Genomic DNA, 24,788 nt, shown 5'->3' with positions numbered 1-24,788 from the left:
TGATTCTCTGTGGTTTTCCTTAGTTCTTTCAGACGAATGCAAACATTAAAAACACGACAGAGTCTAGGACATTAAAATAGAGCAAACGTACTTCAATCACAATCCTTAACTACTACTCATTGATGATTCCCATTTCATTCGACGCCAGTAACTTCTACAGTTGAAAGAGCGTCATTAAATTATCTTATAATTGATTTTATTTAATGAGCCAATACGACACACACTTGTACCGTCTGAAATGGGTCTCTCGTGATCACCGCATTGTAAACCACACGCCGTCAGATCTGCAAAGCCAAAAGGCAACTGCCCGTCGACCTCCTTGAGGAAAATACGGTCTGAACCTTCTTATTCCAAGTCTGGCTTCTTGAAATTAGCGAACGCCAATTAATTTCACTTTTCACATTTACATACATCGGAACAGACGGCACGATGTTATTTGCGAAGGAGCTTTTCGATTTTATCTTTCCGAGGGTCTGCTCGCTTTGTCAACCGACTCTACTCCGTAAACCAGCATCCATATGTCAGAGGAGGGGGGGTAGTGCCCCACCCGACACAGCCCCTTTCACCTGGAACATCGTTGGCACGAGCCAACTCCAACGACCTACGTACACACTTTTCAGAAACATTTGATCCAATTTAAAACTTATTTCTCCTCTTAGAAAGAGCCATCGCTTACATCTGCTAGCCAGATCCGTGGGGCAGAGACCTCTTTTAGGATATACTTAGTCGTTCAACTAAAAAAAAAAAAAAAATTCCACGTCTATAGATCCAGAAGATTCATTATCGTATTCACAACAGCATGAGTACAAGTCCTCATCCCGAGTCAGGTGAATTCATTCACTTTAATATTATTCTCCCATCTACATCTAGGTTTCCAAAGTCGACTCTCCCCGTCTGGTTTCCCGTCTAGAATTACGCCTAACTACATTTTGCATACAGCATACAAAATACAGTAAAATACCTTCCTGCCTCATGTTCTAACTTTATCTTCACTAGTCACAGGCCATTTTCATAAACGAGTATTCTACAACCGAGTCATGGACGTATAAGATGAGAGAAATGCATGTAACATTTACTTCCGTAAACCGTTTGAAGCCGAAGCTCGTTTAAACATTATTTAAGAATTAAGTCCGTACCGCATAGAAAACACAACTCCTGATCATTACAAATATCACTTGGTTGATGCTGTTGAAGGAGTTAATCTATATCTACAGCGAAAATCATACAAAAGCCACGCATACAAAATGCAAAGTAACTGAATGTTAACGCAGTTGATACACAGAGATACCACCTGCTTCAAAGCGTTAATTTTTTTTTCTATGTTCAATGCGCCAACAGCCATGAATAAACCAGTGATACCGAATTTAGCACAAATCCTTCAGTTATTGGTGAATCTTATATTACACAACGCGACTTCAAATTACGAAATTCAGTCTACATCAAACGTCTCTCAGACTTTTCAAGAACCAATTGCATTTCATTCCGCCTTTCTGAGGCTTTCGAAGCCAAAATTAGGATACCTTTCTTCAGAGCTGATACTTCCTTGAAATATTGACGCAAAATTCATTATTCAGCTAACATGAGACAATTCGACTGTCCTATAGGCCTAATTTATTATTTATTTAGTGTTCTGTCTGACGACAGGTCCATATGAACAGGATCCTTCCATCCTTTTCTCGGACGGGGACCTGTTCATATACGTTCTTGGCAGATGATCCAGAAGTGGTTTGCCATTGCCTTCTTCTGTGTGTGAATGGAGTAATTGTTGGGATGCCACGGAGGAAAACTCCGTGTTGCCTAGACCACGGCCTTGCCCAACACAAGTTATAAATTCGGGCACCGCCGGGAATCGAACCCGAGACCCCCAGGATTACAAGGCCAGCGTTCTAACCGCTAGACCACCGTGGCTATATAGGCCTAATAAGGTTAACAAAATAATTGACAGAAATGTATTCGTTGCAGTGCAAATATCAGACCTACATTTTCCAATTATATGTCAACTGATGTTTTTATAAACGGTAATACATTTTTCAGACACGAGCCATGGTAACGGTTGGCTTGGAAACGGTTGTGATAGGCCCTTAGCACGTGCTAGCTGTCGGTTTTTAGAATCTAAAATTGATTCTGCAAGTCTGTTGAACCACCCCTTACTACTCCATATGTTTCGTATACACTCACCCTTCACAAATATTCAACAGTTAGGGGACCTTTAAACCCCTCGATTCCCCCATCTCACGTCGGTAACAATAGAAGCCACCACCATATTTTCCCCTCCCCAATTTAAAAGCCAGCACAACACAAGGACAAGCCTATGTCAGTTGCATACCGGTCCAGTTATTGGTATGGTCGCACATATTACTCGCTTAGTGGCGGTTGAACTCGAGTGAGTGAAGTGACTCTTTCGCCAGAGGGGCGGTGCTCCTGTATACAGCACCGAAATCACAGATCTAGCTTCATTCAAATTGTATATTCACAAACTGGATCCTGCAAACTGTTTGTCCGTGAACTGTCCTTACTAGTGTTGTTATCGCAGAGCTCAAAGTGACCTCAGAGAAGCTTCCCTTTGCAGCTAACTTATTTCACTAACGGAAAAATTAACTAACATTTCACTTCAGAAACAATTACGAATTGCTAAACACCTACTATTAGAATCGTACAAAATTTTATTAACGGCGCATTTGTGTTTTAGAGACTGTGTTAGGTGTTCTTACGTTCTGCAGAGCCAGATTACTTCAGTGATATTTTACGTCGTGATGTTTGTGGAACTAAGAATTTAAACTTAATTTAATGTTACGTGTGTTTGGTGTAATTTTTTCCCTAAAGGAACGAGTGTTCGAAGACGAGTTGCCGACTAGTATGAATTAATAAGCAGTCAAGTGTTGTGGTTTGATTAAAACATCCTACGATATAAGAAATATATACATAATACATTATCGCATTAAACTATAAAATCAAAATACCTAAGGAACTTCATGCTGTATTTGTGTAGCTCAACTTGTAAGAATCTTTTGGATAAATTTTTAATATTTCCAAGAGCAATAGTCTAACAAATCCAGCAGAGTGAAACACAGAGTTAATACTGTTAAAAGTAGAATTTTTAAAATAATTTTGCGTATAAATTTCTAAAGACGAACATCAAGATGCTATTAAGTACTATTGCAATCTAACATGTAGTATGGGAATACCGGATTAAGACTGCTGACACACAAAGGTAAATAAACAGTTTACTTTAATTTTCAGTCAAGAAGTTTTTCGTTCTTTTCAAAATTTCCAGTGTTTTATATTAGTTTTAAGATGGCTGCTTACAGAAATTTATATTTTCTCAGTAACTAATAGTACAGTGAGTCAGATTTCAAGTATTTAAAGTATATTCTCTAGAATAACGTAAAATATAAATACAATGGCTTCGCAAAGAGCATCTAATGGTTATAACAACCCAGCTTATTGCAATCAATATGATTACGATCAGTTAACGAGACATTCTTCGCCAAGAATAATGAATCATGGAAATCAGACGTACATATCAGCCTCTGCAGTGGACAACTATTGCTACGAAGACGATGAGGAAATACAACTGTCTACTATCGTGCATAGACAGCAAACAAGGCAAATGGTGAGACAGCCACCTATTGGGGCTTCTACAACGCTTCGAATAACAGAATCAAGATTCGATAACATCTCGCCAAGAAAACCGACGATACGAATGTCGCCAAAACGAAATCATCAAAATGTAAAATCAATGATTTCTCCTGAAAGTGTTCATCGAAATGATACAACAGTCACATCACCCGTAACTCCAAAGAAAAATTATTCCGTCATTATGACGTCAACACCAAGGAAGCCTCACATACTTGCGTCGAAGTCTCCAGGAAGAGCAGAGATCTTTCCGCCAAGACGACAACAAGAATGTACTAGAAACGCCACGCCGGTATCTCCAGTTTCTTCGGCAAGAAAAACAACATTGCCTACATCGCCTGCCAAGCCATCAGTCCGTAATATGAAGTACGAGCTAACTCCGCAGACCTCAACACGTCCTCGCCGTAACACAGCGGTCATACCCCCGATGTATGCTTGCACGGACACTTCAGTAATCTCGTCGCCCTCGAAACATGAACCGTTCTTGTGCAGGAAGTCTCAGACGAGGACCGACACGTCTCCTGGATTGAAAGTGTCGTGGATCCATATACCGGAGTCTAACCAGGCGCCTCCGACGGGGACAGTAATGATGGCTGGCGCTACGCTGCTTGTGTGTGGCGCTGTCACGATAGCGCTGTGCCTCTACATGATGTTCAAGGTGAGGAACCTAACCTAATCTAACCTAACCTAAATTAACCTAACCTAACCTAACCTAAATTAACCCAACCTAAATTAACCTAACCTAACCTAACCCAACCCAAATTAACCTAACCTAACCTAACCTAACCTAAATTAACCCAACCTAAATTAACCTAACCTAAACTAACCTAACCTAACCCAACCTAAATTAACCTAATATAACCTAAACTAACCTAACCTAACCTAATCTAACCTAACCTAAACTAAACTAACCTAACCTAACCCAACCTAAATTAACCTAACCTAAACTAACCTAACCCAACCTAACCTAAACTAACCTAACCCAACCTAAATTAACCTAACCTAAACTAAAATAACCTAAACTAACCTAACCTAACCCAACCTAAATTAACCTAACCTAACCTAATCTAATCTAACCTAACCTAACCTAACCTAACTTCATGGAGTCTCTCAGCTAGTTATCCGTATTTTGTGTAAACCGAAGGTTCAGCAAAGCCTGCTACTAGACTATGTCCGGAGCCAGATTAATCTATTGTTATACTTCTAGTATTATATTTGTATTGTGTATATTTACCCAGTCTGATTTAAAATTTAATGTACAGTTTCGTATTTTTTTTAAATTTATTTCATACATACGCAGTAATATAAATTATACTACATTAATTTAACCCGTGTTATTTATTTTACTGTTTATTTATTTAGTTTTTTATTTTATTTATTCAACAGAATGGCAGACGTTACTATCTGGATTTCGGAGTAATGTCTGGATTCGGATCAGTTCTGTTAGGTTGTCTAGGATTCAGATCTAGGCGATGGCAGTGGCTTCCAAACAGAAATTACTTGTCAGGTAAGTGAACATTTGCAAGGACGTCGAGAGATGAAGATGGAGACAATATGTTCTCCGAAACGTTCATATGTAATCTACCCATTGCTGAAAGCGATGGGCATGTAAAGATAACCTCAAATCCAATCGCATTATTCCTAGTTACTGGGTACATCGCTAGGGTGTTTACCTGTGTTTCGCCACCACGCCTTGTCGCAAGTACAACCAGCTCACTCGTACGTGTGTGTGTCAGACGGTTGAATGCAGATCTTGCTAAAGCCCGTAGAGTGTTTAATTTCCTTCTCTGCACAGTCACAAAACTTGTTTGATGAAACGTTTTGACACTAAACACACGTTCCTCCATTCTGCACAATGCGCGTTGTTTACTACTGGTCTGCGAACTACCAACATTACCCCACCCACAGGTACCAACCTTTACTTTTCCCACTAGACATTACATAATGGCGCGCGTTACAAACTTAGATGTTTTTGAATACGTTTTGTATTCCAGAATTTCGCAAATGTTCCAAAAGCTTCGATGTCTTGCGTGAAACACAAACAATAATCTCGTGTTCTGGTTTTATTTGTCCTGATGTGGAGCTTTGAAGTAACCAGTAGGGACCAAACTCGTAAAATAAATAGGACCTGTTTTGAAATAATTGGTATATCATGTCGATATTCGATCCCACCCCAAACATTATTTCTCTTTGTGGCTATCGTGGTATGGTTACAGAGGAAAGGATATATTCCATTGTCACACATCCACTGAAATATCGATGTCATTTGTAGAACAGAACAATTAAAATATATCACTAGTATATTCACACACAAAAGTTTGTAATTTGCCCTTCATTGGCAATCTGTGGGTCATCAGGCTGAAGAATTTAGAAATGTATCGCGAAGTAGAACGTTTGGGAATCGCTGCACTGTAGTAATAAGTATTTCGTTTGTTTGTTGCAGGTTACGTGATACTGAGCACGTTTAGCTTGCTTACATGTGCTGGTCTGATTGCAATTATGACACTGCAACCGAAACCGGGAGAGCCCCTGACAGATTTAGCGGGAGGTGCTGTATGTGGGATTGCAGTGCTCTCGTTTATCCTCGCAGCCCTTGGAGTGCTACTGTCACGCTGCTGCAAGTATCCACCTCCTGACAACAGAGTGGAGCACTGTGCTGAAGGCTTCACTCTCTAATATCGTGCTTAAAATCGATAAGAATGCGATAATCGATAGTCCATCAGAAGTACAAAAAAAATTGCATTTTCAAATCTCACGTCGGTAAACATTTGCTTACAGGCATATTTAATGGCACTGTGTTGAATCAGAAGCAATCTGACCAGAAACAAGAATGAAAATAGACGCTTACATTTAGGCAATCTTTTGGTTCTGACGCAATTTTATCAAAAGTCTCACTTCATGAAAAATTCAGCTATGCAAATGCAGAATTATATACATCGACCTTCAGTGAAAACCAATATAGCCAAAATAGTGCCTTCAGTCAAGTACAAACACTGGCCTTGATGTATTCTCAGAAAATTCAGTAGAATGGATAATGCTTTCTGTATTGTGTAAGAAGTTGAAAATATTAGATGTCAATAAACAGAGTTTTTGCTAAACTGAATGCTGTTATTCATCAACACAACTTTTCAATTACAGTCATAGTGTTTATTAGATGGCTGAGGTATAGCGTGATGTTTGTTTGACAACACACAAAGTTTATTAGATGGCTGAAGTGTCTTCAGTCGACAAGTTGGCAATATGTAACAAGAGGCTGGAGGTAAGTGCATAATAAAGAGTTTTTCCGTAGTTCGGACGGATTAACGGGGATTAATTAATTAATTAATTAATGTTTTGTAAATCAGTTACACCTCACATAATGGACAATTTCCAACATAATATTCCTATAAAATATACTTTAACCTAAATCTGCGAAAGGAATTTTTTCATTTGTGTGATGAATCGGTAGATATTAAATTCATAATTTTGGATTAGTGTAAAACTGCAGATTTGAGGGAGAATTTAACGTATAAAAAATGCCTAAACCCGCACGAAGAAATTGTTATTAGGCCAATTCGTAATTGTAATAACAGTTTTTGTCAAGGATATTGAAAAATACCTGTTTAAAGTAGGAAGGAAATGGTGGAGGCTTGTGAACAAAAGAAATGGTGAAATTGGAGTAGGCGAATAAAATTAATGGAAACAAAATTGTATCAATGGAATGTATGATTTGTAAAGAGAAAGTGTTCATCCAGCAAAAACCAGGAGTTAACACCGAAGGGTCCTATTGTACTGTGTATATAAAATTCAGTTCAATAATAAATAATCATGCCAGTCATTGTTAACTTCGACATTAGGTGTAGGTGGGGAGGTCAGTCTCAGGCCACAGTCGCATTACCCGGAGGACAGAACCACTGTACCGCTGTACCCATCCATTGGAAAGTTGGCTGATCCCAGATTCGGTCCGAACTCGGAGATAAAGACACAAATTCCATTTTCTTTCGGAAAGAAAACTATAGTTGTCCAGCCCGATGATGGCCACAGTGTCCAACATAATTGCACGTGTTTTATTAACAGTTTAAACTTTGTACAAATTACCTTTCCCTTCCCCCCTCCTATGTATAAATGCCGTCCTGTTGAAGGTGTTAATTTTTTCTAGTCATGTTAACATTAGGCTACCACTCATACAAATTGCGCCTTCCGGTTATAATTTGTCTCGCCTTGAAACACACTGCTCTTTTATTTTCTTACAGATATATATCGATCAAATGTGACACGACTATTAGCAGGATCGATTTGTATAAGTGTTTCATTGTCTATTCATAATTAATAAATAAAACTAAAACACGGTCTTCCTGCTCCACGCATTTGACAAGGTTTTGAATGTTAAACCCCTCCCATAATAATGCACACAAATTTAATCTTGGGCAGCATTAATGCGCCTACGTCACGTTCTACTACACAAAACGAATAATATTGAACGTAAGCAAAATATAACTGCATAAGCTATCAGGCATGACTCTCATACATAACAGGATATGATAATGTGGACTGGATTAATCTGGCTATGGACAGGGACTAGTAGCGAACTCTTGCGAAGGCGGCTTCATATAACGCGGGGAATTTCTTGACTAGTTGGGCGAGTTTTAGCTTCTCAAGGATTCTCCGGCTTTCAGTTGGTATTGCATAACTTAGAGTTCAGTATGATATTTTCGTTCATAGTTTCAAAACAGTTCTTTTTCCTTTTTGCACCACCCGTATATCGATACTTCTTCAAGGTTTATCGATACTTCTTCAAGGTTTATCGATACTTCTTCAAGGTCTACCGATGCTTCTTCAAGGTTTATCGATACTTCTTCAAGGTTTATCGATGTTTCTTCAAGGTTTATCGATACTTCTTCAAGGTTTATCGATACTTCTTCAAGGTTTATCGATACTTCTTCAAGGTTTATCGATACTTCTTCAAGGTTTATCGATACTTCTTCAAGGTTTATCGATACTTCTTCAAGGTTTATCGATGCTTCTTCAAGGTTTATCGATACTTCTTCAAGGTTTATCGATACTTCTTCAAGGTCTACCGATGCTTCTTCAAGATTTATCGATACTTCTTCAAGGTTTATCGATGTTTCTTCAAGGTTTATCGATATTTCTTCAAGGTTTATCGATACTTCTTCAAGGTTTATCGATACTTCTTCAAGGTTTATCGATGCTTCTTCAAGGTTTATCAATACTTCTTCAAGGTTTATCGATGCTTCTTCAAGGTTTATCGATACTTCTTCAAGGTTTATCAATACTTCTTCAAGGTTTATCGATGCGTCTTCAAGGTTTATCGATACTTCTTCAAGGTTTATCGATACTTCTTCAAGGTTTATCGATGCTTCTTCAAGGTTTATCGATACTTCTTCAAGGTTTATCGATACTTCTTCAAGGTTTATCGATATTCATTCAAGGTTTATGGATGCTTCTTCAAGATAAAACTATTTAAAATCAGTCACTGTTTCGAGACAATACAGACAATAAGAGGTGCTGAAGAATTTCTCGCTTGAGCAACTACAAATCCCTCGCCTGAGTGATGTTGGTTTTGGATTACTTCAACTGGTAGAGAATAAGTAACTGTAAATGCATCACAATGCTTCTAACAGAAACGTATCCGTTCACAAGTAACGCCTCTTCACGACCTTTTGGTGGATAGAATTATTGTAAAGGTTCGCAGTTTTTAAGTGTACTTCTTCCTCGATGTTCCAATGCAGAATTAATGATCGAAGTTTCAATTTCAAATACAGTATTATTTTGGCTGTACAAAGCAGCAAAGCAGAGCGAGATACATCTGAACCACAGATTAGATGCAAGGTCAAATGCAGGCAACAAGCACCTCTGAAACGTCGGCCAACTTCTACTAGACTACACAGCGCAACAATTCAGATGACAGTCGCGAAAACCTGAAACCTCTCATAATTAAAAAAGAAATATAAAAAATTCGACAGAGAAACGTTCTCTGACATTATGAGATACTGACAACTAAACAACAAGAAACACTCGTGAATTGTAATAAGTTACTGGAACAAACTTTACAACATTTTTGTACACGCTTTCAGTTGTCGACACAGTAACATAAGCACTTAATTATACGAGGCCGAAAGATTTTAAATCGCGTTATACAAGACATCCGCCTCTCAATACGCTCTCTTCTTTACGTTACGAATTAAGCTCGAAAATAGCAACCCACTTTCGATACATCTTGTCAGTGGAGAGTTCTGGTCACGGGTCAAGGATCGTGGGGCAAGTTGGGTGTCGCCCGGTTAAATTGCATCACATAGACACACACTAACGGCTCTCACAGTCTGCTGTACAAGTCTAAGCTTTGTGTACGGAACATTCCATAGGCTATACATGTGTCGTGCTGTACAAACCTGGAGACGGCAAGACTAACTTTGAGGTTATATCAGATAAATGTGACATTAGAATTCTTGGAAATTATAGAGGTTACACAAGACAGTTGCCAGATAATATAGCATTTCATAGGTTTCCGTAGCCGTTTTGGCGAGTCTTTGGCAAAATTTGATGCACACGCCATTCCGAAATCGCAGGAGGGTCGGTGTAATGCACTACCAAAACGCCCGTAACTAAGAAACAAACGCTAATTCGATGATGCCGGCTGGCACACTGATTCACTATGAATGTAGGCCGCACCCCCTAGCGGCAGAAGCTCGTACTACATCCGGTTCGCCCTCTATTGACACAGTCTTGAAACTTTCCGATCGCACCTCGTATTACTAATTCCCGCCATCCTCACCACGCAAATGAAAACAAACATAATATTTTAAGGAAACAACGCTCGTCAGAAATTTCCATTACGTCTTTTTATCTATGTCTCTGTGGAAATGGACCGCCATGGGGTCCATTCCCGAAATGGTACATAAGTAAATACGGATCTGCGGTGGAATTATATTGACAGAGGAAAATCTAATCCGAGACCCGTTCTCTCTCGTCGGAGCGGTCACCCTAAGACAATTAAAAAGCACCAGACAATGTAAAATCTGGCTGAGACCCCATGAAAGGGGGGCTCGACACTAAGGCGGGCTGACAGAATGACCGTCAGTCACCACGGGTCTTAGGCTTGACTCCTCTTTACACATTTCACTCCTGAAGATGGAGACATCAAGTTCTCCGAAACATAGGCAACACAGTCCCCTTCAACACGGTTCCGCTACCCAAAAGTAGGATCTGCATTTGACATACAAAATTTAACGACGTAAAACAAACACAAGAATAAAGAAACGTAGGATCTCGGTTCATTTCTAGTTTTACAGTGCATTTACCATCCATACTAGCAAGCTACACGTTTCCAAGGTAATCCACCCACATTTTTCCAAGTCGACGAAAGCTGTATCTCAAGAACCGTTTTAGAGAAATGCTGTATTTAGGGCTGTCTCGACCTTCAACTGTCTCTCCGTAAGTATGAAACCGCCACTGCAATAACGCGGTAAATCACGTCGGTATGTGTGGCAATTTTTATGTCCGGAATTCCTATAACTTGTTCCTTGCTGCAGTCCTAGATAAGCCTCGTTTCTTTAAAATATTCTTCCGTAATGAACAGCAAATTCATTTAATTTAATTAAGTGTCAATTTTACAAGGCGTATGGACAGTTGAAGGTCTTTCGTGCAAGTTTTTTTCTATCAGTTCACTTAGCAGTATCTAGATTAAAGGCGCCGGGGATCAGAACAGCTTAAAGGAATTTTTATAGCTGGAAAAGATGATCCTCATATACAACATGTAAGAAGTTCTTTGACTTGGAATTACTAAGATACACGGTGTGTGCCAAGTACGTAGACCCCTAGCACCTCAAGAATCCTCCGGTTCTCAAAATGTCATATACGAGGTGCGATCGGAAAGTTTCAAGACTGTGTCAATAGAGGGCGAACCGGATGTAGTACGAGCTTCTGCCGCTGGGGGGTGCGGCCTACATTCATAGTGAATCAGTGTGCCAGCCGGCATCATCGAATTAGCATTTGTTTCTTAGTTACGGGCGTTTTGGTAGTGCATTACACCGACCCTCCTGCGATTTCGGAATGGCGTGTGCATCAAATTTTGCCAAAGACTCGCCAAAACGGCTACGGAAACCTATGAAATGCTAAAGCAAGCATTTGGGGAGTCCGCAATGGGTCGTGCACAAACTTTTGTGTGGCATTCACGTTTTAAAAATGGCCGAACCTCTGTCGATGATGACGAGCGTTCTGGACGACCATCTTCGAGCACAACGCCCGAAAATGTTACGAAGATTCGGCAGGCCATTCACGAAGATCGACGTCGTACCATCAACGACTTGTGCGACATTGTTGGGATAGGCTATGGGACCTGTCAGCTGATTCTAAAGGAAGAACTCCACATGCGACGCATCCTGTCTGAGGACCAGAAGCAGAATCGACTTCTCGTTTGTCAGGAGCTCAAAGATCTTGCAAGAACCGACTCCAACTTCCTTTCTAAGCTCCGTGTGACTTCTTCCTCTTCCCAAAGATGAAAATTCAGCTAAAGGGAAGGAGATTTGAGACGATAGAAGAGATTCAGGCAGAATCGCAGATGGTGCTTGACAGGCTGACAAAGAAAGATTTCCAGGGATGCTTCCAGGTTTGGCAGCGGCGCTGGGATCGTTGTGTTCACTCCCAGGGGAACTACTTCGAGGGTGATGGATGAATTTAATACCTGAGATAAGTGTACGGGTTTTTATACGCGCAGTCTGGAAACTTTCCGATCGCACCTCGTATATTACGATTTATAATGGCTACAACATGCAAGACAATAACCAGTTAACATAAACTCGTGTTGGAGCGCACTGACATTTGATAGGGCTACAAGAAGAATGGGTCGAGTGGTTAGCACTCCTGCTTCGTATTCCTGGCTGAGGTTTTTTGTGGTTTTCCCCAATCCCTCCATGAAAATGCCGGGATAGTAACTTAAATTAGCTTAAGATCGTTTCCTTCCACATTCATTTTGAATTCATTATTAACTATCATCCTCTCATTCGACGCTGTATATTTGAATAAAAATTTTCTTGGATATTATCCATCGTCTAGTAAATATAAAACGTAAAACGACGTTTCGGAGATGGGGCTCTATCTCCGTCTTTAGGTTCCTACTCAGTTGGGCCCACTAGATAGAGCTAATCCCTATCTCCGGACCATAGATAGGGATTAGCTCTATCTAGTGGGCCCAACTGAGTAGGAACCTGAAGACAGAGATAGAGCCCCATCTCCGAAACGTCGTTTTACGTTTTATATTTTATTTACTAGACTTTGGATAATATCCAAGAAATTTTTTATTCAAATGACTCACCAACGTCAAGAACTTTTAGATTTCATATACGACGTTGTACAGTTTGAGTTACCGAAAAAGTGTCTTTAAATAAATAAAAACGAAGAAGCTCTGAAAATGTTTTTGTTCTGTCCCCAGAATTTTTAGCGGCGGTAACTGACATCGATTTCGTTGTATTTTTGGTTTGTTTAAAAACTATTTCAATCGCCCAGACTACATAGCTTCAAAGAACACAGTAATTAATTTATGATAAACTGGACAGGATTAAGAAGGAAGTGGTCGTGGCTCATTTAATGTACTATCCCAGATTTTAGCTGGAAATTTTGAGGAAAACCACGAAAAAGCTCAATTATGACAGCCGTTCTTCGGACAGAAAGTTGAAATTGGTGTCTCTAGAACATAGTGCGACGTTCCGTAATTGATAACGAATAGCAAAAATTGTAAATATTGGAGCCTCGAGCGAAAATAAACTTTTTGTTCCTATTAATTCTTCTCTGTAATGAACAACGTGGTAATTATAAAAGAAACAGGACTCAATGCTAAGTTTTTGTGACGACGTTCATAAACTTCCGTATACAAAAAAAAACAGCTTTGAATTTCTTGTATACCTGGACGTAGTGTTCTTGGACTCCCTGAATACCTAAGCCTTATGTTTTAATACGCGACGTGACATTATTTTAGCCACATCATTTGGTCATGTTTTCCACTTACAAATTTGTGTACGTAGAAGTTTAACTTTAAATTTTATCCTTTAATAGAAATTGGTCCAATGCAGAAATCTTCGCAACATTTAACGAAGCCATCGTGTGTTTTCGTTACCTATTACCTGACATGAAAACATTGGTATTATTTCATCAGCACGTACAGTAGTCGAGAACGTTCTTCACAGTTAATTAATTTTGAATTCGTAACGACAGGAAGAACAAAAAGTCAATTTACACTTCATGAGAATGGAGAGAGCGTTTTCATGTCAGCGGTACAACCGTGAGCAAAATACTTGCCACGTGAGGCTCGGAACGGTCGCGCCTTGCTGAAAACATTTGCCTCAGTTTTGAGTTCTGGATGGCAAATCAGGTCATACGGTCCAGTCCACAGTCAAATGCGTTCTCAGTTACCAGTATAATCGCTGTTAATTTCCACAGATCAAGTTGTCAGCCGATTACAATAATAATTTCTCTTATTTTGTAATCACTAGACAATGGTCAGTGCAGCATCCCGTATATCTGAGTAACGCATTTAATCCATTCAGGTGTACATCGCCGGTTTCTTAACACGAAGGCCCGGGTTCGCGCTCAGGAGAGTCCATGTGGAATTTGTGGTACACAAAATCCTACTGCTGCTCTATACGAGGTGCGATCGAAAGGTTTCCAGACTGCGTGTATAAAAACCCATACACTTATCTCAGGTATTAAATTCATCCATCACCCTCGAAGTAGTTCCCCTGGGAGTGAACACAACGATCCCAGCGCCGCTGCCAAGCCTGGAAGCATCCCTGGAAATCTTTCTTTGTCAGCCTGTCAAGCAGCATCTGCGATTCTGCCTGAATCTCTTGCCAAAGACTCGCCAAAACGGCTACGGAAACCTATGAAATGCTAAAGCAAGCATTTGGGGAGTCCGCAATGGGTCGTGCACAAACTTTTGTGTGGCATTCACGTTTTAAAAATGGCCGAACCTCTGTCGATGATGACGAGCGTTCTGGACGACCATCTTCGAGCACAACGCCCGAAAATGTTACGAAGATTCGGCAGGCCATTCACGAAGATCGACGTCGTACCATCAACGACTTGTGCGACATTGTTGGGATAGGCTATGGGACCTGTCAGCTGATTCTAAAGGAAGAACTCCACATGCGACGCATCCTGTCTGAGGACCAGAAGCAGAATCGACTTCTCGTTTGTCAGGAGCTCAAAGATCTTGCAAGAACCGACCCCAACTTCCTTTCTAAGCTCCGTGTGACTTCTTCCTCTTCCCAAAGATGAAAATTCAGCTAAAGGGAAGGAGATTTGAGACGATAGAAGAGATTCAGGCAGAATCGCAGATGGTGCTTGACAGGCTGACAAAGAAAGATTTCCAGGGATGCTTCCAGGCTTGGCAGCGGCGCTGGGATCGTTGTGTTCACTCCCAGGGGAACTACTTCGAGGGTGATGGATGAATTTAATACCTGAGATAAGTGTACGGGTTTTTATACGCGCAGTCTGGAAAATTTCCGATCGCACCTCGTATTCACTCAGGTATTAACTGGGGGCTCGGAAAAATGGAGTGTTAGAGGCCCCAATTTCAGAGACACTTTGTCAACCCCCTTCGTAACAATATAATTATGAATAATTTGTATGTCACGGATTGTATTGTAATATGTTGTCGCATAATTATAATTCCGCCATACTCTTTCGTCTTACACAACTTCACCAGATGTTTATTATTTTGGTGTACTATTGCATTATAGCATCATTTCACTGGCATCGCATTGAACATCGTGTTTTAACTGCCACGCAATAATACCAACATTCAAGCTCCAATATTTTGCATAATAAAAGCCGTCCCACTTTTCTAATGTTAATATGTCGTGTTTTGTTTTGTTGAATATAACACCGTACAAAAACAAAACACACACAATAAAAACCTTAACGAAGTAAAGTCGAAAACAGGCACATACAACCACATAATTAAGACACTGATTATTATTATTATTATTTAGTGTTCTGTCTGACGACAGGTCCATATGAACAGGATCCTTCCATCCTTTTCTCGAACTGGGACCTGTTCATATACGTTCTTGGCAGATGATCCAGAAGTGGTTTGCCATTGCCTTCTTCTGTGTGTGAATGGAGTAATTGTTGGGATGCCACGGAGAAACCGGGGAAGCCCCCGGAGGAAAACTCCGTGTTGCCTAGACCACGGCCTTGCCCAACACAAGTTATAAATTCAGGCACCGCCGGGAATCGAAACCGAGACCCTAGGATTACAAGGCCAGCGTTCTAACCGCTAGACCACCGTGGCTTCTAAGACACTGATAATATAGATTAAAAAATAATTTAATATTTTATCGTATTTTTTATTTTATTATTTCAATCTGATTTGTATCCTTTTAAATCCATCAAAACATATATTTTCAACAGTAAAATGCACAAGTTTGCGTATACAAAGTAGTTTTGAATCAACTTGTTCTAATGGATTCCGGTGGAACGCCGCAGTGATGAAGTGAATACAAGTGAAGCCGTGTAATAAGTGACAGTACAGTGGAATTATAATTGCTCGTACTTCGCTGTGTTTACTCCTGGTCACTCCGATGTAATTGGCCTGTTTAAGGACTATTGTTTTCTAGGACTATAGCAAACTCATTAGCCTGAGTGTCAATGAAGAGTAAAGCACTTAACACTTAATACGGACGGAAATACGTACTCCAAATTTGAGTACATATATTCTTCAAATTAGGTTTTCGTGATTTTTCATAACAAACTTTTCTCTGTGTTCATTTATTGCTGGTAAAAATCTATTGGTGCAAAGCCTTCAAACAGTAAATTATTATTAGGCAGTTGCTATAGTAGGCGTCACAAAACTGCATGCTTCAAGGACACCCCCGCGTTAACGTTTGGTTCTAAGTCAACGCTACTCTGCGACTACCGAGCTGTCTTCACTCGCCCGTTTGTGTTACAACGTTGTACAATTTTGCTGTAGCCTTGAGACATCCAATTTGTTGACGGCTACAAAATATAAAAGGATTATTTAAATTTATAATAATCATTAATAACAGCTGTTCTCTGAAGAGTATGGTTATAGTGGTTCACCTTCAGAATCCTTAAGAAGTCAACAAGCCGGTCCCGGGTTTGCGAGTCATTTCCCATCTAACAAAGTATTCAAAGCAGGATATAAAGAGGAACTTCGGTTGTTAAAGCACTTTAAAAGAATTCTGTCACAAGAAAGTCAAAGAGGGGACAGCAGAAGGACATTTACGCGGTATCTTCCGCCGATGCAGCCACTGGTAGCGCCTACGAAACACTGAGTTGTTGAAGCAACTTGAAGAAAGAGAATGACGCGTAGATCATCTGCAGGACGAACAAGATGATAGTTCAGAGCACATAAGCAACATTATATTTCATTCAGAGACACTTACAAGGAAAATAACAGCGAAGTTTAAAGAATATAACTAAATAACTCGACGAAGCAGGGTCTTTTTTTTATTGAGAACCTGATGGTAATTCAGATAATCAAAAAGTTTCATAAATGTAAAACGATGGTTTGTGGATTATTCGCAAGAGCCCGCCACCGGATTCTATTCTGAGCCGAATTATTTTTTTTTCTACGGTTAACTCTTTGAAGATGTCTTTCTCCGCACTTAACATTTTCTGATCATGTCCGACATATATACAAAATTATGTAACATTCAAATTTTTTTTACGGAAATGGGTTCTTATCCAATTATTTATCGTCTGTCCGCAAATGTTAATTCAATATATTTAGAGCTACCGTCTGACTGGAGGCTGTCTGCTCCACCCACAACGTCAGGAAGACAATACATTGGCTACTTACAGCTTGGAATGTTTCCAGGGACATAACGTAGATTTTCCCTCCTGTGAGCCGGAGAGGGGCTTGGGCGCGGGTGACTATTATCGTGAGAGATCGTCGGAACTTGAGTGGTCCTTCCAACCACGGCGTCTCGTACATGGCGCGAGCCACACATTCGCTCTGTAAATCAATGCATATTGGGAGCCCATAACAAGACTTAGATTGACCATCTTAGACTCCACGCATTTCTCGTTACTATAATTCTTTTATTGAGTCTTTAACATTTCTAGAAAATGCAGAAAAAGGAAGATATTAACTAAGCAGGGAACGAGAGTCTCCCGGGTTGTAACGCCTTGAGGTCGTGTAGGTGTTTTTAAAACCTTTCGGAGGAACGCATTGACTCACATGACATCACAACCTGGAAGACCACAATCGACAAGAAAACCTCAAATCTCACTAAAAATTCTTATTTTACGTGCAGTGTTTTCAAAAACACGAGCAGTGTGTAAGAAATCGTCCATTACCCTGATCCCTCCATACAGCAGTACACGATTTAACCTTCTTAAAGACGACAGAACTTAATCTGCAGAGCTACTCCGAAATTAATCAGCGCGATAAAAGTGTAAGGAGAGCAGTTAACGTCATCGGGGCGTGAACAGGGATATTCAGTCACAGAAGTGACTCACTACAGGTTCCATGACCGCGATTCAATTCCTGGCATGGGTAGAGATTTCTTTTCTTCTCAATCTCTACCAGATGGTTCTGGAGCCCGCCTAGTATACTGTCCAACGGGTAAAAGAGAATTTTCTCCAGGCGTGTGAAACTGACAGCTGTTTCCCCATCTAGGGTCGAGGTTGTGGATGTTAGAGATTGGTTAATGAAGAGACATGTGTCTCTTTATCTATCATCAGAATAATGTAGTCAGGACTAGAATCGAGTACCAAACGGGAGTTGTACATATGCTACGTCACAAAATTATATTCCCACTGAGGGACAATCATAAAATTTAAGTATCATGGCGTCTGAAGTCATTCACCTGGTAAGTTAGTTCGCTGCCGTACCAGCAAAAAGGCAGCCCCTGAAGGAAAGAGACGCAGAGTATCTGCAAGTATGTCAGTTGCACCAAACCTTCATCGTCCGACTAGAAGAGAAAAGTTCTGTTCAGTTCTGTGATTCCTCAACACCTGTTCAAACATCCAATTTTCATCAAATAATTTCTATGTCTTTATATTTCTCTCTGCGTTTTTAGGGGTTCCTGTACCCTGGAACCACAATGATTTTCGGTCACGGGGGTTGTATACATACGCAGGTTAGCTCAGACGAAACCCCGATGGCCACGATAACTGGCTGAGGTAGAAATTATGTTTGGAGAATGTTAAGTTTTCATTCTATTTCATGGTCTTTAAATTACGCTCATTTGGCAGACCAGAAACATAGATAATATGAAATTTCAGATTCTCACGTCCGTGATCATCTTCTGGGATGACGAGCCATCTAGTTTTGTAAAAATTCATCAACGTTTCAGGTCGTTCAATTTCTACGAGACTAACGTAAGAGAAGACAATCTTCTGCACAGATAATGTAGTTAAAATTTCAGATAATTATTACAATCTAAAGACGACAAATGTACCTAAATCGTGAAACATAAAGCAAGTTCTAATGAACTGAACTATAAATAGTTGCGTCTCAGAGATCGAGTAAGTTACGCTGATATCAGGAGAGAAAATAAAAATATTTACCATCGTAATGTGGAATATGATGAGACAGATCCTCAGAGATATTGATAAGAACTGAAAAAACATCATGGAACTGAACATGTCTTCCAAATCTGAAACAAATCTGAAGAAAACTGTAAAATAATATGAGAGATGTAATTCATATTCATGTCACATGTTACCTGCAATATTTATACGTAAAATAAAAATAATTTAGACAGGCAGAAGAACAGTGGTGATTACTTACAGGAGCAGTTGTTGGTGATGACGTACGCACTCCACGAGGGCTTTGTGAACCTTCGAGTCCACGTCGGCCTTTGCATTCAGAAAGCCGTTCTCATGCGCTGGTTCTGTGGCTTCTGGACAAAACTTTGCTCTCTTGAAGTGGTTATCAGTGTGGTTTGTACTTTCCGGAACTGCCACACTCGATAGAGATATTTTACAGTTCGACGTTGTCTTCCTGCGGTAATAAAATAATCATTGGGAGGGATTTTTAATGTTTTGTACCCGGATGAGACAGAATTAATCCAGAATGCACAAATATTTAAAAACTAAATACCCATCGTATGCAGAACATATATTAATTATTATCGACTTTAATTTTGATAAGATAGTGTAGTTGCGTCATATTGTGATTTATTAAATTAAAATTAAATCATTTGGTTATTCCGTCAAATCACAATGTATTTAAAATAAGATAATTAAAATAATTAAAATATCATTCTGTGTTCCATATCGAATAATTGTAAATCGATTATTCGATATAGAACACAGAATGATATTTTAATTATTTTAATTATCTTATTTTAAATACATTGTGATTTGACGGAATAACCAAATAATTTAATTTTAATTTAATTTTGATGTTAATTGCTCCGGAATTAAACTGTTATATTTCCTATCATTGCTGGCGTCTATAAATAACTGCATGGAGAAAATTTCGTTTAAATATATTTTAATTAGCCTAATTAATTTCATGGACATGCCAAGTTTAATGAAAAATGTGTATACTATTGTCTCCTAATTGAACCACAAGTTTCCTTGGAAGTCTATAAACAGTGGACTTAGTGCCCTTTTATTTCAGTTTTTCTCTACTGTCTTACGAATGCAGACGAACATCTTTACCACAAAGGACAATTTCATCAATACAAAACTGCCGAAATGTTAGACACGGTAAGTATTTTTAAAGCCGTTCCACTAGATGACGTCGGTAACATGCAACTAGAAATAGGGAAGAGGGCAGTAGTTTTGTAGTTATAAAAATAAACACTGTTTCATTTTAAAATAATAGCGCCACTATGGTAGCCGTCGCCAAATTGTATGCTTCAAGGTCACATTAGTACTTCTGTCTGTGTCAACAGCACAGCTTTGCTACAGCAAACTCTGAACTGCATTCACTTGTCTGATCCATTGTTCGTGTTGCGACGTTCTACGATTTCGCTGTGACCTTGAAATATACAATTTGGTGACGGCTACTATAGAGCTACTTGTATTAGAGCTCTGGGCGACAGAAACCTTTGGCTAGACAAACACAGTCTTAAATACAAAGAACTCAACTCGACAAACAATTGATTCATTGAAAATGCAGACAGACAGACGGGTACTCAGTCCGCTCGACTATGAAATGCTCGGGACAGTTGCTACCTGCAGCCGGTGTCCTCCTGTAGTAGCTGCCGTGCCCGCTGCTTCAGGTTCCTCAGTGACTTCTTCAGAACGCGGAACTCACCGCACGCGTGGATTATGAGGCCCGTAATAAACGTATCTGTTCCAATGTTTATCATCGGACCGGCGGCCACTATGAAAAGTTGGAATCCGAATAAAAGCAAAAAGTTCTGCGGATTCTGCATGTCCACGGGAAACCACGCCCTCAGAGGAAGTTCCTGCAACAATTTCATCTGTAACAGTTCATACCTTACATAGGCTGTCAATTAAATGCACTCTTAAAGTGACTTGAATTTCGTATCAGGTATTAAACTAATCACAGTTGAAGAAAAATTATGTGGATATTTACATTTCTTTATTCATTATTTTCTACCTTTTAGGTGTTTGGTTTTGAATCTGATAATTAACTCCGCACAGTAAAGAGCTTCTTGAGAATCTAAGAGTAAACTCATTTGGTTCACCGTGTTAACGGAAGTTCGGCACTGAACTTTTTCTTGAAGCACATTAATCCAGTCAACAATATCAAACCCTACTTCTTCAATATATATCTATTTATTTATTTATTTAGTGTTCTGTCTGACGACAGGTCCATATGAACAGGATCCTTCCATCTTTTTCTCAGACTGGGACCTGTTCATATACGTTCTTGGCAGATGATCCAGAAGTGGTTTGCCATTGCCTTCTTCTGTGTGTGAATGGAGTAATTGTTGGGATGCCACGAAGGAAAACTCCGTGTTGCCTAGACCACGGCCTTGCCCGACACAAGTTATAAATTCGGGCACCGCCGGGAATCGAACCCGAGACCCCAGGATTACAAGGCCAGCGTTCTAACCGCTAGACCACCTCATCTTATTATTATTTAGTGTTCTGTCTGACGACAGGTCCATATGAACAGGATCATTCCATCCTTTTCTCGGACTGGGACCTGTTCATATACGTTCTTGGCAGATGATCCAGAAGTGGTTTGCCATTGCCTTCTTCTGTGTGTGAATGGAGTAATTGTTGGGATGCCACGAAGGAAAACTCCGTGTTGCCTAGACCACGGCCTTGCCCGACACAAGTTATAAATTCGGGCACCGCCGGGAATCGAACCCGAGACCCCAGGATTACAAGGCCAGCGTTCTAACCGCTAGACCACCTCATCTTATTATTATTTAGTGTTCTGTCTGACGACAGGTCCATATGAACAGGATCATTCCATCCTTTTCTCGGACTGGGACCTGTTCATATACGTTCTTGGCAGATGATCCAGAAGTGGTTTGCCATTGCCTTCTTCTGTGTGTGAATGGGATGCCACGGAGGAAATCTCCGTGTTGCCTAGACCACGGCCTTGCCCAACACAAGTTATAAATTCGGGCACCGCCGGGAATCGAACCCGAGACCCCAGGATTACAAGGCCAGCGTTCTAACCGCTAGACCACCTCATCTTATTATTATTTAGTGTTCTGTCTGACGACAGGTCCATATGAACAGGATCATTCCATCCTTTTCTCGGACTGGGACCTGTTCATATACGTTCTTGGCAGATGATCCAGAAGTGGTTTGCCATTGCCTTCTTCTGTGTGTGAATGGGATGCCACGGAGGAAATCTCCGTGTTGCCTAGACCACGGCCTTGCCCAACACAAGTTATAAATTCGGGCACCGCCTATGCCTACTTAAATCAGAATTTTCTCTTCAGGCCATGCAGGCCCCAACAGGTTCAAAGCCTGCCGTTCACATACTCCACACATGTGAACAGTCTTTATTTGGTCACACTAATTGCCCTACAGATACGTTGGCATCTGCCAATGAGTCCACACAGAGCCAGAACCCAAATTATCATCATTCTGTTAACCTTGCTCGACGCCAAATAATCTATGCAGAAGACATTTACCATTGTGTCGGCGCCCACTTCGGTGAGATTGGCGGCTCCCGACAGCTGACGATAGCTCGTGCGGAGGCTGATGACGATTAGACCCGTGCAAGAGCTCACTGCTATGGCGTAGTACGCGATGGACAAGAACCTTGTCTTCCGGTTCGTGTTTCGGGCGATTTCGTCCTGCTCCTTAGACCACCGCAACCCGCTCGACAGTACGCCACCTCTCAGCCGCTGGGTCACGCTCTGAATCTGCAGAAGATTTTTGTGGGCTACTTTTGGGTTATTTTAAGCCTGAACCGACAACTGAGGTCGGGAGAGTCGATCGGAACACAAATTCGAAGGCTGACAAGCGTAATAATTTATACTCTTAGAAAATATTATTGTGGTAATGAAACATGGTAGATAAGAGAGGAGGACATTTGACGCATGGAAAAACAAATTATGTGTGTAGAAAAGCACACAAATGTTATTCGGACTACCTGAAGGAAAGAGAAAATTTGGGAGACCTAGAACCTAGGCATTGATGGAAGGATAATATTAAGTGAATCTATTAGAAATAGGGCGTGGAGTAGACTTGACTTATCTGGCTCGTAAACATGATCAAAAACATTTAAATTTTTAAAAGTGGGAAATGTCTGACCAGATGAATGACTGTGAGTTGCTCAGACAGGACTCCGCGGAGTTGTTCAGATTCCTGGTGGGAATATAATGAAAGGACTTCTTGACTTTTTCAGTTTCTCCTCATGGAGCTTCCAAATCAAAATGTTCCTGGATTGACGAAAAAAAGACGTACCCGATCCGCCTGAGCCAAGATGAAGACTTGCTTGATGATAGTAGCGCCGTAGTTGTTGGCGAACCAGGCGGTGCTGGCGAAGTTGGTGAAGTCTCCCCAGCTGACGTAGAGCTCCAGAACCTCAGAGATGAAATGGACTGTCATGACGAGGATCATGAACACGGCGTACCCCAAGTACGCCGAGTAGCGCCAATTTCGCTTGTCCTGCCAGTAACCGTTCCACTGACCCACAAGGTACATTACCTTCACGTTGATCGCCAAGAAGTCGTGGTTCACCGGTTGGTACGCCGGAAGAGACGTCGACAGTTCTCCTCTGGACATCTAAAATTACCGATTACAGAAAGTATTTAAATTTAACTGAGGAACGAGAGAGGCAAACATTCTGTCCTTCGCAATCTTCACGAGAATGAAGTTAACACAATGAAGATGCCTGCCCTCTGAGACGTTGAGAGGAACTGACCGATGTTTCGGAGGTGATTATTGCCTCCATCGTCAGGGCGGTGAATAAGTAAAACTCGAAATGGTGGGTGAAGACATAGGAGAGGGAAGGACAAGGTCGAAGCTTCGATGGCACTTTACGTCATCACCTCAGAAGACAGTCATCTTCATAGTCACCTCCGTGAGAACCTGAAAGTCACTCAGTGAGAACACTGTCTATGTGGCCTCAGAAATTAAACCGAACGAATCTCAGCTGAAACTGTGAGTGAAGTTGGCAAAATATAATCATAACTGCCATTTTACTGTATAAAGCAGTGGTATTCAACCTTTTATGTTCGCGTACCCCCAGATATAATTTCTCTTCAACTTTGTACCCCCAAAGTTGTTGGCGTATATTTCAAGTTATACATTGTATATAATCTACATCTAAAATAAATTAAATAAATTACATTACTGATTATTCAGTGTTTATCATAAAATATTTTTTTTTTTTTTAAATTTCACGTAACCCTTAAGATGTCTTCGCGTACCCCCGGGGGTACGCGTACCCCAGGTTGAATACCACTGCTTTACAGAACCATTCTTTTCATGTTTAATGTCTTTAGATAGTTACTCAAAGGTTCCAAATAAGAATTATAGACCTCAGTAGATACATAAGGTCTACCTACACGAATGTACTGAACATGTGTGAATATATACGGATACGAATTAACATATGCATATATAGGTTGTAAAAACAGATATATACACATTTTAATACGGAATATTAACCTTGTTATCGATCTCTGTGCATTGTTTACGAGAGTAAACTAATGTGATCTACACTTAACATAATTCAGTTACGCAAAATTTCGGATGGTCGATTGAGATTCGAGCAACGCAAATCCACTGCA

The 24,788-nt window shown here is 40.3% G+C and overlaps 3 protein-coding genes across 4 annotated transcripts in view; 1 reads left to right on the top strand and 2 right to left on the bottom strand.

Moving 5' to 3' along the window:
* The window catches only part of LOC110837135 (uncharacterized), a 61,076-nt gene extending 55,568 nt beyond the window's left edge, over nucleotides 1–5,508 (bottom strand). For both annotated transcript variants that reach the window (XM_087351610.1, XM_087351612.1), the window contains exon 1: nucleotides 5,310–5,508. The gene's annotated coding sequence lies outside the window, so the exon portion shown is untranslated. The remainder of the gene's footprint in view (nucleotides 1–5,309) is intronic.
* On the top strand, nucleotides 2,087–6,734 carry spdo (sanpodo). The gene is made up of 3 exons (XM_022078940.2): nucleotides 2,087–4,294; nucleotides 5,023–5,143; nucleotides 6,080–6,734. The coding sequence occupies exons 1-3, from the start codon at nucleotides 3,401–3,403 to the stop codon at nucleotides 6,310–6,312; spliced, it is 1,248 nt and encodes a 415-aa protein (XP_021934632.1). The 5' UTR covers nucleotides 2,087–3,400; the 3' UTR covers nucleotides 6,313–6,734.
* A 9,329-nt stretch (nucleotides 6,735–16,063) lies between these two features.
* Nucleotides 16,064–23,907, bottom strand: LOC110837136 (4-vinylanisole receptor). Its single transcript, XM_022078979.2, has 8 exons — nucleotides 23,458–23,907; nucleotides 22,680–22,913; nucleotides 20,788–21,023; nucleotides 19,391–19,603; nucleotides 19,168–19,267; nucleotides 18,465–18,569; nucleotides 17,453–17,608; nucleotides 16,064–16,968 (listed from the first exon to the last, which is right to left on the bottom strand). The coding sequence occupies exons 1-8, from the start codon at nucleotides 23,776–23,778 to the stop codon at nucleotides 16,912–16,914; spliced, it is 1,422 nt and encodes a 473-aa protein (XP_021934671.2). The 5' UTR covers nucleotides 23,779–23,907; the 3' UTR covers nucleotides 16,064–16,911.
* Nucleotides 23,908–24,788: the final 881 nt, after the last annotated feature.

This window comes from Zootermopsis nevadensis, unplaced genomic scaffold, assembly GCF_977971745.1.
Source record: "Zootermopsis nevadensis isolate Lab colony 2312 unplaced genomic scaffold, Znev_1.0 Znev_ptg000019l, whole genome shotgun sequence".
Taxonomy (NCBI): Eukaryota; Metazoa; Arthropoda; class Insecta; order Blattodea; family Termopsidae; genus Zootermopsis; species Zootermopsis nevadensis.
Note: the sequence above shows the minus strand (reverse complement) of the source record. Positions and strands in the feature narration are given on the sequence as shown.

Coding starts and splice junctions, on each gene's coding strand:
- spdo (XM_022078940.2), top strand. CDS start 3,401: ATGGCTTCGCAAAGAGCATCTAATGGTTATAACAACCCAGCTTATTGC. Junction 4,295..5,022: donor GCCTCTACATGATGTTCAAG/GTGAGGAACCTA, acceptor TTTATTCAACAG/AATGGCAGACGTTACTATCT. Junction 5,144..6,079: donor AAACAGAAATTACTTGTCAG/GTAAGTGAACAT, acceptor TGTTTGTTGCAG/GTTACGTGATACTGAGCACG.
- LOC110837136 (XM_022078979.2), bottom strand. CDS start 23,778: ATGTCCAGAGGAGAACTGTCGACGTCTCTTCCGGCGTACCAACCGGTG. Junction 22,914..23,457: donor TCTTGGCTCAGGCGGATCGG/GTACGTCTTTTT, acceptor AATCTTCTGCAG/ATTCAGAGCGTGACCCAGCG. Junction 21,024..22,679: donor AAGTGGGCGCCGACACAATG/GTAAATGTCTTC, acceptor AAATTGTTGCAG/GAACTTCCTCTGAGGGCGTG.